At 37.7% G+C, this 14,722-nt stretch overlaps 1 protein-coding gene across 1 annotated transcript in view; it reads left to right on the forward strand.

Annotated features, from left to right (window-relative positions):
• Positions 1-14,722, forward strand: part of SORCS3 (sortilin related VPS10 domain containing receptor 3) — a 470,892-nt gene that overhangs the window by 384,921 nt on the left and 71,249 nt on the right. The window contains exons 8-13 of the mRNA XM_063435106.1: positions 1,044-1,133; positions 1,940-2,119; positions 3,753-3,899; positions 4,433-4,535; positions 5,689-5,765; positions 7,984-8,075. Of these exons, the coding sequence (XP_063291176.1) occupies positions 1,044-1,133; positions 1,940-2,119; positions 3,753-3,899; positions 4,433-4,535; positions 5,689-5,765; positions 7,984-8,075 (689 nt within the window). The remainder of the gene's footprint in view (positions 1-1,043; positions 1,134-1,939; positions 2,120-3,752; positions 3,900-4,432; positions 4,536-5,688; positions 5,766-7,983; positions 8,076-14,722) is intronic.

Below are 14,722 nucleotides of genomic sequence, written 5' to 3' on the forward strand. Positions count from 1 at the left end.
GCGTTACTGAAATATTCTCACCACTGCTCATTACCAGTAAAACAAATCTCTATATTCGAAATCTTCTTAAAACAGTAAAAATAGATATACAGTAGAAAAAAATCCTGGGTTCTTCAGAGGCACCGCAAACCATCTACACGTTTCATGTGCAGAGACACCTTATCAAGTCTTGATAAAGTGTACGTGCACATGCACAAAACGCGTTGATGATATGCCATGACTCTGAAGATTCCAGAGTTTTTTCTACTGTATATCTATTTACACTATTTTAAGAAGATTTTGAATAAAGAGATTTTTTTTTTTTACTGGGAACGAGCAGTGACAATACATTTCAGAAACACATTGTCTTCTGTTTCTTTTTTGCAGATTATATTTTAGTTGGCTGACTACCCCTTTGGGATACTGAGCCTGGAGCTACATTACATAGAAACATGTCACATGGTAAATCTACATATTTGAAGATCTCTATTTGCTTTATGAAAGGAAGGAACCTTTTTTTTTTTTTTTCTTGCTCAAAGTAGATAAGAAAAGTAGGATGGCAAGAAGTATTTAATTTGTTGACCCCATCCAATCCAGTATGATAAAGTTACGATTTAGGAATTTCCCAGTTCTGTTCCAGTTTGGATGGATACTGATCAAATCCTAGACCATTGTGTGTCCTGAAAATTGCTCACAACAAGTTTAATGTTCAGCAACAATTAAGAGTAAATTGTTCTTTGCTATGTTCTGAGACAGATCGCTATTAGCAAAAATTGTCTTCAGTCAAGATGCTTATTTAAAAATTGTACCAGTGAAAGAAATATTTCATGATAATCTATATTAATTTGATCCTATCCTGTATCTCTGCCATGTTAATTTAGTCATCTTTACCTGTTTCTTACTGATGGGTGCATTGAGGCACCACATTTCTCTAAAATGCATTATTGAAAGGTGATCATTTCCATTTATTAGATAATAAAATGTCGTTTTAAAAAAAAAATATGACTTTGTATACAGTTTTTTTTTTTTACAACTGTTTCTCAAACATACTTTCATATTTTCAGGCAACTTCTGGAGGAAGAGCAAGTTACTATGTGTCATATAAACGAGAGGCATTCGCTCAAATTAAACTTCCGAAATATTCACTTCCTAAGGTAACCTATTTTATAATTTAATTGAATCTCACAGATTCAGGAAATAAGAAGTGAAAACTATTTGAGGAAAAAAATAAATCTATAACTACAAATGTCCTTATTTACACAGACTTATTACTAAACTAATTTATTGAAGTTATACAACACATTGCAGTGAATGTATTACTGCGAAGGCCTGTTATACACTCAGACACAGCAAAAATATCAAGAAATCCTGGAAATTAAAGGGACACTATAGGTACCTAGACCACATCTGCTCATTGAAGTGGTCTGGGTGCATAATCCCAGGTCCTTAACCCAGCAAAGCTAATTATTGCCTTTTTTTAAATAAACTGTGATAAATAGCTTTATGGGGTAACTGCACCTCTCATGGCTATCTACCAGACAGCCACTAGAGGGACTACTGGGTTGGTAGGTGACTTTTGGTCGCCTTACTGGTGCTGAATGTCCTCATGCTATGCATTGTTGTCTTTTGGCTATGCAAAGTTATTTTCCTGGCACTATAGTTTCCCTTTAACGCCTTAAGGACTAAACTTCAGGAATAAAAGGGAATCATGACATGTCACACACGTCATGTGTCCTTAAGGGGTTAAAGGTAAAGGAAATTGACACAAAATATGGATCAATTCTTAATACATATGTTTTGCACTTGTTTGCTTGCTGTGTTGTGTCTTCCTATTCCACGTCTAGGCTTACATTTTGCACAGGGAAAGATGGAATACACCATGAAGACTAACCATTAGCTTTTGGTGTAATTGCTGACACTCCTTCATGCAATTAATTATCTGTTTTACTTCTAATGACAGGATATGCATATTATCAGCACGGATGAAAAACAAGTATTTGCTGCGGTTCAGGAGTGGAACCAGAATGAGACGTACAATTTATATATCTCTGACACACGTGGCGTGTACTTCACACTGGCCTTGGAGAATGTCAAGAGCAGTCGAGGACTTGAAGGAAACATTGTTATCGACCTTTACGAGGTATTCTGGCTAGGTCATTCTGCAATACACCCTGCAGTCAGTGCTCAGACTTTCCTTTGGCGAAAATCCCTCGCCAGCTACATAATATTCACTATTTACAGTAACAGAATAATTTATTTTTAATGAGGAACATGCCAAGCTCCTTAAGGCATAGTTATTGCGGAATTTATTAAATGCTTAATGAAACTTGACTCAAAGTGTGCAGATGCATAATTCATTTTTTGTTTTACATTTTTCTAAAACATATAACTGATAATGGTTGTTACATATAATATAGCATAAACAATATACATGAGATTAACATAGGATAACAAATTTAAATATCCAGTCCAGAAAATAAAATAAATACATTAAATTAATTATTAAAGCATCATCTCTGTAACCAGTACAGCAAAAGTCAGTTTTGCTAGAATGCATTACATGGGAAGACGCTCAATACAACTAGTCTTTGTTGATTGTCATTTGCCAATTAGACTGTCTGTTGTACCAAAACATTCAAATAAATAGCAAAAGTTGGGATTTCTGTTAGTACATCATTGCTCAATGGGCTTTCTTATTGTTACGTGTCTTGACTAAAAATTACGGAAAAATCACATTACAACTCCATTCGGAGTTTGTATATCTTTATATTTTCAAAAACTATAGTAAGCAAATTCCTTTTCACTCAGAGAAAATTGAGATTTACAAATTGTTACTGTTTTTTTCACAGTAATTTTCATTGAGAATAAAATATGTGAAATTAGCAGATTTTCTGATACAATTTGCAAACTTATAATAGCTTCAAATTCACTTGGCTCAATTTAAAATTCTGGTTCTTGCTTTCAAATCTCTACATAATGTTGCTCCCACCTATCTATCCTCCCTTATACACAAGTATGTCCCGTCTAGGCCCTTACGATCTGCTGAAGACTTACGTCTATCTTCTGTCTGTACTCCCACCTCTGATGCTCACCTTCAAGACTTCTTGAGGGCTGCGCCATTCCTGTGGAACTCCCTTCCCTCCTCTGTTAGATGCTCACCCAGTCTCCACTCCGTGAAAAAAATCATTAAGAACCCACTTCTTCATAAAAGCATATCAGTTAAACTGTAAATAGCTCCCGACTGATTCCTCTCTTGCAACTGTCATTAGTCTAATACTATCCTTACCTTTTGTCACTTTACCCCACTCCCTCTAGCATGTAAGCTCATTGAGCAGGGCCCTCAACCCTACTGTTCCTGTGTGTCCAACTTGTCTGGTTACAACTACATGTCTGTTTGTCCACGCGCTGCGGAATTTGTTGGCGTTATATAAATAATAACATAACATAACTTGGCTTCATACTCTCCAAGTATCTAAGGGAATGTGTGGGAAATGTATTATGTCTCATACTAGGAATGCAGAATAGTTGTAACATTTACAACTCTCTTTTGGTAGAACTATTAAAATAAGAAATATTTTTTTTTCTTAGCAGTCTCTTTAAATGTAAAAGCTTGGTTGATTGAACTGATTGAAATGTCACTTTCTGCAGGGTATTTTGTATACTGAAGAATACTCCTCAAATGTTAGCATAGCAATTTTACAATTCTAAATGTTTCAGCGCAATTAAATGAATCTTCCTTCACTGTTTTTTTACCCTTTGCTCATTTTCCCTAGGTAGCTGGAATAAAGGGGGTATTTCTTGCTAACAAGAAGGTGGATGAGAGAGTGAAGACTTTTATCACATATAACAAAGGCAGAGACTGGCGTCTACTGCAGGCTCCTGACACAGATCTCAAGGGAAATCCAATCAACTGTCTCTTGGTGAGTACTTTCTATAGAGGTCTGGCAGATACATGTGGCACATCATAAGACGGGTTTAAAATAACCAACAAACAAACTATCCAAAGGAAAACAACATTAAAAAGAAAACAAAGGGGAATGGAAATATCAAGTATTTTCTTTGACTAATATTAAAATTCTGTTTTAACCTTTTAAGTATATATATATATATATATATATATATATATATATATAAATAAAAAAGATGATGTGTCTCTAGAACTAAAACTAGCACTAAAACAGCCATTGTATCTAATACTTTCTGCTGTAAAATGGAAAGTTAATGTCATCTGATAAAGTCACTGAACATTCCTTTCATGCAATGTAACTGTATTATCTTATTCTTTCTGACCAAATTTGATTTATGTCTGTTTCGACAATGTCTCCGGGATTAATTGAAATTCAAGTCTGGTAATATTGAATAGATTTGGGGCTTTGGTGTGTTTAATAATATTTTTACATGGTGATCAGAAACCTCCAGACACTCGAAAAATTACTTGTTCATGTCTTGACAGCCTTTCTGCTCTCTACATTTCAACCTGCAAATGTCAGAAAACCCATATAATTCAGGAAGTATATCGAGCAAGGTTACCGCCCCGTGGCTCATCGTGGCATCAGGTAATTGCCACTCGTCTGAGAAAATATATATGTCAAGATCGATCGATCAATCGATCTATCTATCTCTCTTTCTGTCTGTCCATTTGTCTATTCATTGGTTTGTCTATATGTCTATGACATGTTTACTCATAAGCAACCTAAAATGCTGTGCATATCTTCTACTGTGTTTTGCTCTTTGTCTATCTCTTTGCCCACACACAGTCCATCTTGTGTTTTAAATTATAGAATGAAACAGCAAAGAATGCTGTGAGTTTATTTCATTGCCCTCTATATCACAGCCCATATAAATTACCATTAGAGGTTGCCAGCTTTAAGGAATAACAACCCAGTTGACCAATTGAGTTAGTCAACCAATAGATAAGAGAGAAGAAAATATCTTCATCTCTGAAGTTTAGAATATATGCCCAGTGGACTGCAAGTGCGTGTGTAAATAGCCATAGATACATCTGTACAAACGTCTCGTTGTGTTGCTATGGATGCATTAGTTCATGCACTATTACTTTGTATACAGTAGATGTCAATATGGTTAGTGTTCATTGGTCCATGTCACAGTGATTTTGATTTGTATTTAAAAGAAAGCAAACCATCAGTTATGAAGCCAAAGCTCAGATTTGGGTTGTTGCGTTGGGTTTTGAACATATTCCATATACGATTGTTATTTCAGAGAAGAAACTGTTTTTTTTATTAGTTGCAATATGTCCAGTTTCATTACATGGAAAATGGCTGGAGTGACTGGCTATGTGGAACAAGAGAGCAATTTCTTTCCAACACACGTCACAACTGACATCAACATCATCACATTTTTTTGTGTAAGCCAATAACAGTCCACAACATCTGTGCTGTAACTGGAGATTTATTGGAAAAAAAAACACTTGTATGAGAACTAACATGAAATATCAGAATTAGCAAAGCCTACGCTCTTCATTGCAATGAAGTGACCAATGTTGTTTTATTGCATCTCTCATCCAATAGTAATTTAATATTGCTAAAAAAAGACATAAAAGACTGTAAACTTGATGTCATAATCTGTTCAACTGTCTTTAAGATAGGACATTTTTTCCTATGCTTAAAGTTATTGTATCTTTGTTTCTTTCTACTTTTAGTACAGTTCCAAAAATATCAATATTTGCTCACATATTTATATATTTTGTAGGAAATGTTGGTCCTGAATTATCCTCAACGGATACGAATATGTTCATCTCCTCCGATGGTGGAAATACCTGGAAACACGTACGCTCTTTTTTACATTGTCTCGCAGATAATTGATGTATACATTTAGAAAGTATTTCCAGCCTTCCTTGAACTTACTTCAAACTAACAGCACTGTGTCAATTAATTAACAATGTTTACATGGAGAACTTTTGCTAGATATGTGACCTCACTCTAAGGAACAGCATTGACAGTTGAGCTGTAATTAAAATGTAGTTCATGAGCATATCCTAAAGGTATTAATACATTCAGATCTAGAAAAAATTACAGATTCTGTAATGCTTTATTACTTAATTTAGATAACTAATATAATGCATGCTTTACTGACATTGGTACAAGACTGGTCTTCTCAGTGGTCAACAATCAGCGCTTGATTGTGTAGTTCAGGAAGCCCTGAATACCAACAAATGAGAAAGTCTACAGTTCTTCCATATATTTTCTCCACTAAAAAGTGACCACATTGGTTGTTAAGGAACTGCACTATGATGAGAAGATGAGATCTAAAATCCAACAAAAATGTATAGATAGTATAAGAAACCATAGGAACTTTATTGGGCAGGACACTGTCTGATAGCTAATCTGTATCTGTCAACATCGTCCTCAAAATTCCACATTTGTAAACCTACTCACTGTCTCTTCCACTCCCCTCAGTGGTTAAGCCATAGGTGCCTACATGCTAGGGATATCTCCCAATGTGACATCATTTTTGATACAGTACCCTTCAGCTGCACAAACACTTGTACTGGTTCCAGGTCGCGTCACTCTTGCATCATTGTTGAAGCAATCCCAGTGATCATACAGAGTCTTAGCATTCCTGAACAATTTTTTACGTGACTCAACCTGTACTTAAAAAGTGGTGTAATTTCTGCATCATTATTGCAGTGAGTCAATCTGTACCTAAAGAGTGATATCATTCCTGTCTCATTATTGACATGACTCAATATCTTGCATTGTTCTTGCATGATGTACTTTCCAGAACTCAGGAATGATGCAAACCAAATGCTTCTGGGTATTTAAACCACCCTGCCTCTATGTAGATGCCCTAGTTCTTGCTAGCCCAATAGCGTGTTCTTCTGCTGTTGTGATTGTTGGTCTTGACCTTGGCTAGTTACTCAATTATTCTCCTCTTTGTGCTACCAACCATTTGGTTTCTCTATTCATTTATATTGTTTTATCCTGCCCTTGACCTTGGTTCTCTGACCATTCTTACAGTTAAGTCCGGCCACTTTAAGGATTGGTAATACTGTCCATGCTGTCTGTATCTACTTTTATTCGAGTTTGTGTCTTATGGACCTCAGAGCCTGTGCTATTAGGTTTCAAACTCTTTCTCCAATTCCCCACTCTCCTGGTGTATCAAACTCCCACACTACCTCAATTCATTGTGTCTCATCTTCCCTGAGTATCTAGGTGCTCTACCACAGTATCACTAACTTTCCTGTATCTCAGTCTTCCTGTATCTCTATGTTTTAAATTCAACAACTCTTTAGACTAATAATAATAGGTTTAACCCCTATATATTACACTCCATCATCTATTTCCTAGACATCAAATTGATCCCTATCTCCCTGACCATCTTTCCTTGCAGTATGGTAGCTCAATCCGAGTGATCTAGATAAGAGGTGTGGGGTCTGAGATTTTTTTTCTCTTGCTTAACTTGTCTTTAAAATGCAATCACTAGATATATTGTTAAGAAATTATATCTAGTGGTTGCATCATGTCCATCCTGAGGTCCAGCTCTTATCATACTCATCCTGAGGACCTAGCACAGTGCGATGGAGTAAGGACACAGGGACCTGAACAGCCAAATTCTCAGGTTTCATGTTTCTTCAAAGACATGTAAAGGCTATAGTTACATATTCTTATAGCAGCTCTGGGTCTCTCACCAATGCAGGTATCCAGTGTTATTGTCCGACAGTAGTTCTCCTATGCCAAGTTAAGTGAGCTCTCCAGATCTTTTCATCCAAACCTAGTTGAACCTTGCGTTTGGGATCGGTCAAAGGCCGGGTTTAATAAGGTCCTTGTTGCCTATTCAGTGGCCCAGCTCAATATCGCTATATCACATTACTACAACCAATGTGTTCTTATTGGCAGCAGAATGAGATAAAGTTGACTTATTAGTTAAATGAAGAAGAAGAAAGCCAATATTGTCTGATTTATTACTGTCTGTTTATTTTATTCCATAGTTGAAAAGTTTTATATTTAGCATCTGGTGTGATTTCATCTTATTTGTTTCTGGCAGATTTTTGAAGAAGAGTACAATGTTTGGTATCTGGATTGGGGTGGAGCGCTGGTGGCAATGAAACACACATCTCTACCGGTCCGGCATCTATGGTGAGCTACTATCCCAGTGACAGAATCTCAGTAACATTTTCATCATCACAGAAAAGTTCAATACATATACCCTGAACAAAATTATAAACGCAACACTTTTGTTTTGCCCCCATTTTTCATTAGCTGAACTTAACGATCTAAGACTTTTTTTGTGTACACAAAAGGCCTATTTCTCTCAAATATTGTTCACAAATCTGTCTAAATCTGTGTTAGTGAGCACTTCTCCTTTGCCAAGATAATCCATCCACCTCACAGGTGTAGCATGTCAAGATGCTGATTAGACAGCATGATTATTGCACCGGTGTGCATTAGGCTGACCACAATAAAAGGCCACTCTTAAAATGTTTAGTTTTACTGTATTGGGGGAGTCCGAAAATTAGTCAGTATCTGGTGTGACCACCATTTGCCTCACGCAAGTGCAACACATCTCCTTTGCATAGAGTTGATCAGGTTGTTGATTGTGGCCTGTGGAAATTTGGTCCACTCCTCTACAATGGCTGTGCGAAGTTGCTGGATATTGGCAGGACCTGGAACACGCTGTCGCATATGCCGATCCAGAGCATCCTAAACATGCTCAATGTGTGACATGTCCGTGAGTATGCTGTCCATACAAGAACTGGGATGTTTTCAACTTCCAAGAATTGTGTACACATCCTTGCAACACAGGGCCGTTCATTATCATGCTGCAACATGAGGTGATGGTCGTGGATGAATGGCACAACAATGGGCCTCAGGATCTCATCACGGTATCTCTGTGCATTCAAAATGCCATCCATAAAATGCACCTGTTTGTTGTCCATAACATATGCCTGCCCATACCATAACCCCACTGCCATCATGGGTCACTCGATCTACAATGTTGACATCAGCAAACCGCTCACCCACACAACGCCATACACACTGCCTGCCATCTACCCTGCCTGCCATCTACTAAGAGAACACCTCTACAAAGTGCCAGATGCCATTGAATGTGAGCATTTGCCCACTCAAGTCGGTTATGATGACGAACTGCAGTTAGATCGAGACCCCAATGAGGATGACGAGCATGCAGATGAGCTTCCCTGAGACGGTTTCTGACAGCATGTGCAGAAATTATTTTATTTTGCAAACCGATTGTTGCAGCAGCTGACCGGGTGGCTGGTCTACTCCTAACCCTACTACTACCCCTAACTCAAACTTGTAGGGGTAGGGTTAAGGTTAGGGTTAGGGGTAGGTTTATGGGCAGGGTTAGGGTTAGGGAATTGCCGAAGTCCCGAATTCCCAAAGTCATGAAGTGCCGAATTCCTGAATTGCCAAAGTCCCGAACCGAACCGGTGTGCCAAAGTTCCGAATTGGCGAAGTCCTGAATTTCGGAAGTGCCAAACCTAAGTGCCGAATTGCCGAGGTCCCGAATTACCGAAGTCCTGAATTTTGGAAGTGCCGAACCGAAACTAATTTTTTTGCCCATGTACATCCCTAATCTTTAATGCACTAATTTAAAATGGGGCAAAACACTTCTGTAATTTCTGTCCACTTCACAAGAGATTACAAAATATTTTTTGTGTCAGTAGAAAGTTTTCTCACTTTTTCATCTCAAAGGATCTTTAACAACACTAAGTTTGATGCTGTGATGGAGATTTCCACCAGTGAACGAAAGCCAGTGTTATGCTGATGAGTTCATTCAGGTCATAACCAGAGCAGTGGCATGAAGAACCATATTTTAAATTAGATTGCCATTACAAACTGAGCTTATAGAAATGTGTGCTGGAAATCTGAAAAAAATAAATGCCATCAGTGCTCCTTTTGTATAGTGGCATTCGATTCTGTGATAGACTTTTGTAAATATAACCTGTCTCTGCTGCTTTAATTGGGACAGGTGTTTACAATATGCCTCAATGTGTTTACATGATGCACTATATCTATAGCTGGAAACCTACTTAAAGCAACACTCCAAGCACCATAACCATTAGAGCATTCTGTAGTGGCTATGGTGTCAGGAGTGCCTTGCTGCCCCCCAATGCAAGTAGTCAAACCATTTTAGAATGAACTTTTTACCTGGGTTCTATTTGGTGATGCACCCTGCCTCCACTACAGTGTCTATCTAGCAATAAACTTTCTGTCTTAGCTAAGCTCGGTGGTACAGTGCTTAGTCATTGGCTGAGAGCAAGCAGCTTCTGGCTCTCCTGGGGACTGAGAAGTGATGGAGAGCAGTGTCCAGAAAACCCCATGACATACATCAAACCATTCTAAAATGGTTTGACTTCTTACAATGTGGCTGGCTACCAGGGCACTACTGTCACCATAACCACTATGGCACAATGTTGTAGTTATGGTGCTTGGAGTGCACCAGTGTGGACATTTTGTACGTTTTTAATATCACCAGATCTCTAATAACTATCTTTTAGAGAAACTCAAAGTGCAGGCAATTTAACGAAAAGTCTCAAATGCCGAATCTCTGGGAAAAAAAAACAACCCAAAACACAAACAGACACTTACAGAACTGTATATAAGATTGAACCTCTCTGTCTTCTTAACTACCTGCAGCCTCCAAATGACACATTTTAACAAAGGAACAAAAATATTGTGACCACAATTTCTTTCATCGCCTCCGGCCGTAAACCTTCCTCTGAGAGGTGACATAATTTATTTCGAGTGACAGCCCTCATGGCTTCACAGAAAACACCTTCATCTCCTCTCTGTCTTCCCTGGTAATATGCCTGCAATAACCCGGCAAACTGTGAGAAATAACTTTAAAACATACATTATTATATACTATACCCTGTGGGTTCTATCAACTAAAGGCTGACATTTTAAAACAGGTGCATTTTCTTGAAGCGTTAAAACAACTGGGCTTTTAATTTGTCCTTATTCCCTAAAAAGTCCAACAGAAAATGTAAGACTTCTTATATAAATATTTTTACTATGAATTTCATGCAGTAAATTACGTCATTATTCACACACCGTAAAATGGCATTTTTGCCCCAATGAAAGCAACTCTGTAATTGTTTTACTAATCATTTTACATATTTTCACTGGAAATTTCCTGTAGTAATATTCTTTGAATGGCAAAATACTTATACTGACAAAAGTCAAATAGACTTTTTAAATTTTCTGTATCTAGATCATTCTAGCAGGGTCCTCATCAAACTATCGTTCCGGTCAAAATTGAGTAATAATTTGACTCATTTGTTGTTAAATTGTTCTGTTTATAACTTTGTAAAGTGCTGCAGAAAAGGTTGGTGCTAATAATAATAATAATAATAATAATAATACATTTGACATTAAAGGAGCCATAATCACCAGTTTCTTTTGTTTACAAAAATGCAAGCTACTTAGTTTCTTAATAGAATTGACACGTTAATAAAGTAATTACAATCTTTTCAAGTACCGTAATTCTAAGCACTGGAGACTGCCGAGTTATTTGTCATGAGATATGTACTGGGCTTCCATTGAAGTCAATGGAAGCACTTGCTGTAACTACGTACTGGCTACACATACTGAGCTAATTTACTCTAAAGACGTGCAGCAAATCAACAGTGGACTTTTTTTTTATTATTTAAATTTTTTAGTAATACATACTTATCTCCATGGTTCATTAATGAAAAGAGAGATGTTAATTAGGTGAGTAGATAATTATACAATAACTTCACAAATGTATTTTCATGAAATACAATGTAAAATAATATGTGACACACATATTGAACTATAGCTGATTGTGTCTGAGTTTATGACTTTGTGCATTTTTTATTTATTCTAGACTGTTACATGGCAAGAACAAAATAGAATAGAATAGAACAGAACGGAATGGAACTTCATATCATAAGAAGGACCTTAAAACATCTGACACTGTGCTGATAGATTTACATTTTAATCACTATGAGACTCACAGAGTAATGGGTACCATTAGCCATTACGTACAGACTGTTATTTTAGGAACAGCCGGTATGTCCCTGTTGCTATTCGTTTAATATTTCAGCCAGGAAATTGCCGCTATTAACTAATACTGGTTAAAGGCATGGAATTGAGTAGATTTTGGTCACTAAAAAGTTGCATTACAGTAAACGATTCCATAGTCTGCAACAGTTTACAAGGATACAGCAATAACATGCAAGAAAAAAGCATTTAAGTTTAGTCTAAATCAAAAGCTTAAAGTTTTAAATAAAGGGATTTATGATATACCGTATTTATTGGCGTATAACACGCACTTTTTCTCCCTGAAAATAGGGGGCAAATGATGTGTGCGTGTTATACGCCGATATACATATTTTTCGCTCAATAAGACGCACTTTTTTTCCCCCTCAAAAGTGAGGGGATATGTCTGTGCGTCTTATGGAGCGAATGTGAAGGTTTACTTACCTGTCTTGAAGCGTGGGCCGGTGTTCAGCGCGCACCGCGGTACTGGAACTTCAATTTCAGGTTCCGGTTTCCGGCGGGATTGAAAGGAAGTGCGCACTCAGTGTGCACACTTCCTTTCAGTCCCGTCGGAAACCGGAACCTGAAATTTAAGTTCCTGTACCGCGGTGCGCGCTGTGAAGCCGGCCCATGCTTCAAGACAGGTAAGTAATTATGGGACAAGGGGAGGGAAAGTGCACTATGGGACAAGGGGAGGGAGGGACACTATGGGAGAGGGGGAGAACACTATGGGATGAGGGGGGAACACTATGGGAGGTGGTGGAAAATACTATGGGGGGGAGAATACTATGGAAAGGGGGGGAACACTATGGGATGAGGGTGGGGGAACACTATGGGAGGGGGGGAGAATACTATGGGTGGGAGGGAAATTTCCTTCTTAACCCCTTAAGGACCAAGCTTCTGGAATAAAAGGGAATCATGACGTGTCACACACGTCATGTGTCCTTAAGGGGTTAAAATGAGGTGCGTGTTATACGCCGGGGCGTGTTATACGCCTATAAATACGGTAAATCTTGTTAGTACGCAGGAGATATTTTTTTTCTTTCAAGGTTTATCTGATTTGGGAAAAAAAAAAAAGATTTAAATTCTTTATAAAAAAAAAAAAAAAACAGCATTGTTAATCCACTTGCACTGATTAAAATATTTAGATATTGTATTCTTAATATAAAATATATACCACAAGCAAAACAATTTAGTGCTTTGTTACATTGTTATAGAAGTCAACACATGCTGGAAATGGTTTATCTAATAAATTTGTATGAGGGCCCATTGCTTGGTATTGCTAATTGTTGATTTTTTTTCTCTAAAATAAACATAATCTCCTGATGAATAGGGTCTCTAGTGAAACAATATGAATTGAAAAAATCTACTATAATAATATCACATCCAAGGGTCATCTTGGTTTTTGTGTTAAAAAAAACAAAGTGCTAAGATCCGTTGCACCCATCTGCACTCTTGTGAATGTCTGTGTAACCAATGCAGACACTGAGTGGCGCGTAGACAGTGGAAAATAATAGTCACAGGAACGCAGGACTCGTACAGGCATAAGAAAAGATGGTAATTGTATACCTATTGTGACACATCTTCGATAGATATCTTCCTCCGGTGATCAGAACAGAATGACATTTTCCACACTCTTGTCATTTTATTAAATCAGTCGGTATACAACAGAAATGGTTTGAAAGACCAGGGTTGACAAATAACAGATATGAAAAAATGAAAAAGATAAATGTAACAGAATGAATAGGCAGAGGCAGTGTAAGAACATGAGTTAAGGAGATAGTCGAATTTCAATTTATGTTTGCATCACAAATATCTATATGTTAAGTTTGAATTTCACAGTAGAGGGAAATCATTATTGTCATGTATAAAATGTATTCTCATGTAAGCATTCTATGGTCGAGGACCAAACTTGAATTCTTGTTGTTTCTAATTGGCTGAAAGCACCAAACAGTCATTCAGGATGACGCTTTTTTCGTGATCTTTAACGACCAAGAAGGCCTGGTTTTTAGAAGACTGTGTTGTTTATACACTCATTTTTTCAACATTCATAAAAAAAAAAAAAAGTTTTTATCAGAGAAAGAAAGTGGAGACTTTTAAGAACATAAAAATAAATACAAAAACTGTTTAATCACATTAACAATGTTTAAGGGATTAAAAGACCACTATAGTGCCAGGAAAACATACTCGTTTTCCTGGCACTATAGTGCCCTGGGGGTGCCCCCACCCTCAGGGACCCCCTCCCGCCGGGCTGGATGGAGAGTAAAGGGTTAAAACTTACCTTTATTCCAGCGCCGGGCGGGGAGCTCTCCTCCTCCGATCCTCCTCCTCTCCTCCCATTCGGCTGAATGCGCACGCTCGGCAAGAGCTGCGCGCGCATTCAGCCAGTCTCATAGGAAAGCATTATCAATGCTTTCCTATGGACGCTTGCGTGTTCTCACTGTGATTTTCACAGTGAGAATCACACAAGCGCCTCTAGCGGCTGTCAGTGAGACAGCCACTAGAGGATTTGGAGGCTGGATTAACCCATTTATAAACATAGCAGTTTCTCTGAAACTGCTATGTTTATAAAAAAAAATGGTTAACCCTAGCTGGACCTGGCACCCAGACCACTTCATTAAGCTGAAGTGGTCTGGGTGCCTATAGTGGTCCTTTAACATTAACTTTAGCAATAAAGTTATGAACACTCATAACAGGTGAGTGTTAAGAGCAGGTAAGGAACTACTGGTGAGGTAGCTCAGTTGTGAAATTCCCTG

Source organism: Pelobates fuscus, chromosome 10 (genome assembly GCF_036172605.1).
Source record: "Pelobates fuscus isolate aPelFus1 chromosome 10, aPelFus1.pri, whole genome shotgun sequence".
Taxonomy (NCBI): Eukaryota; Metazoa; Chordata; class Amphibia; order Anura; family Pelobatidae; genus Pelobates; species Pelobates fuscus.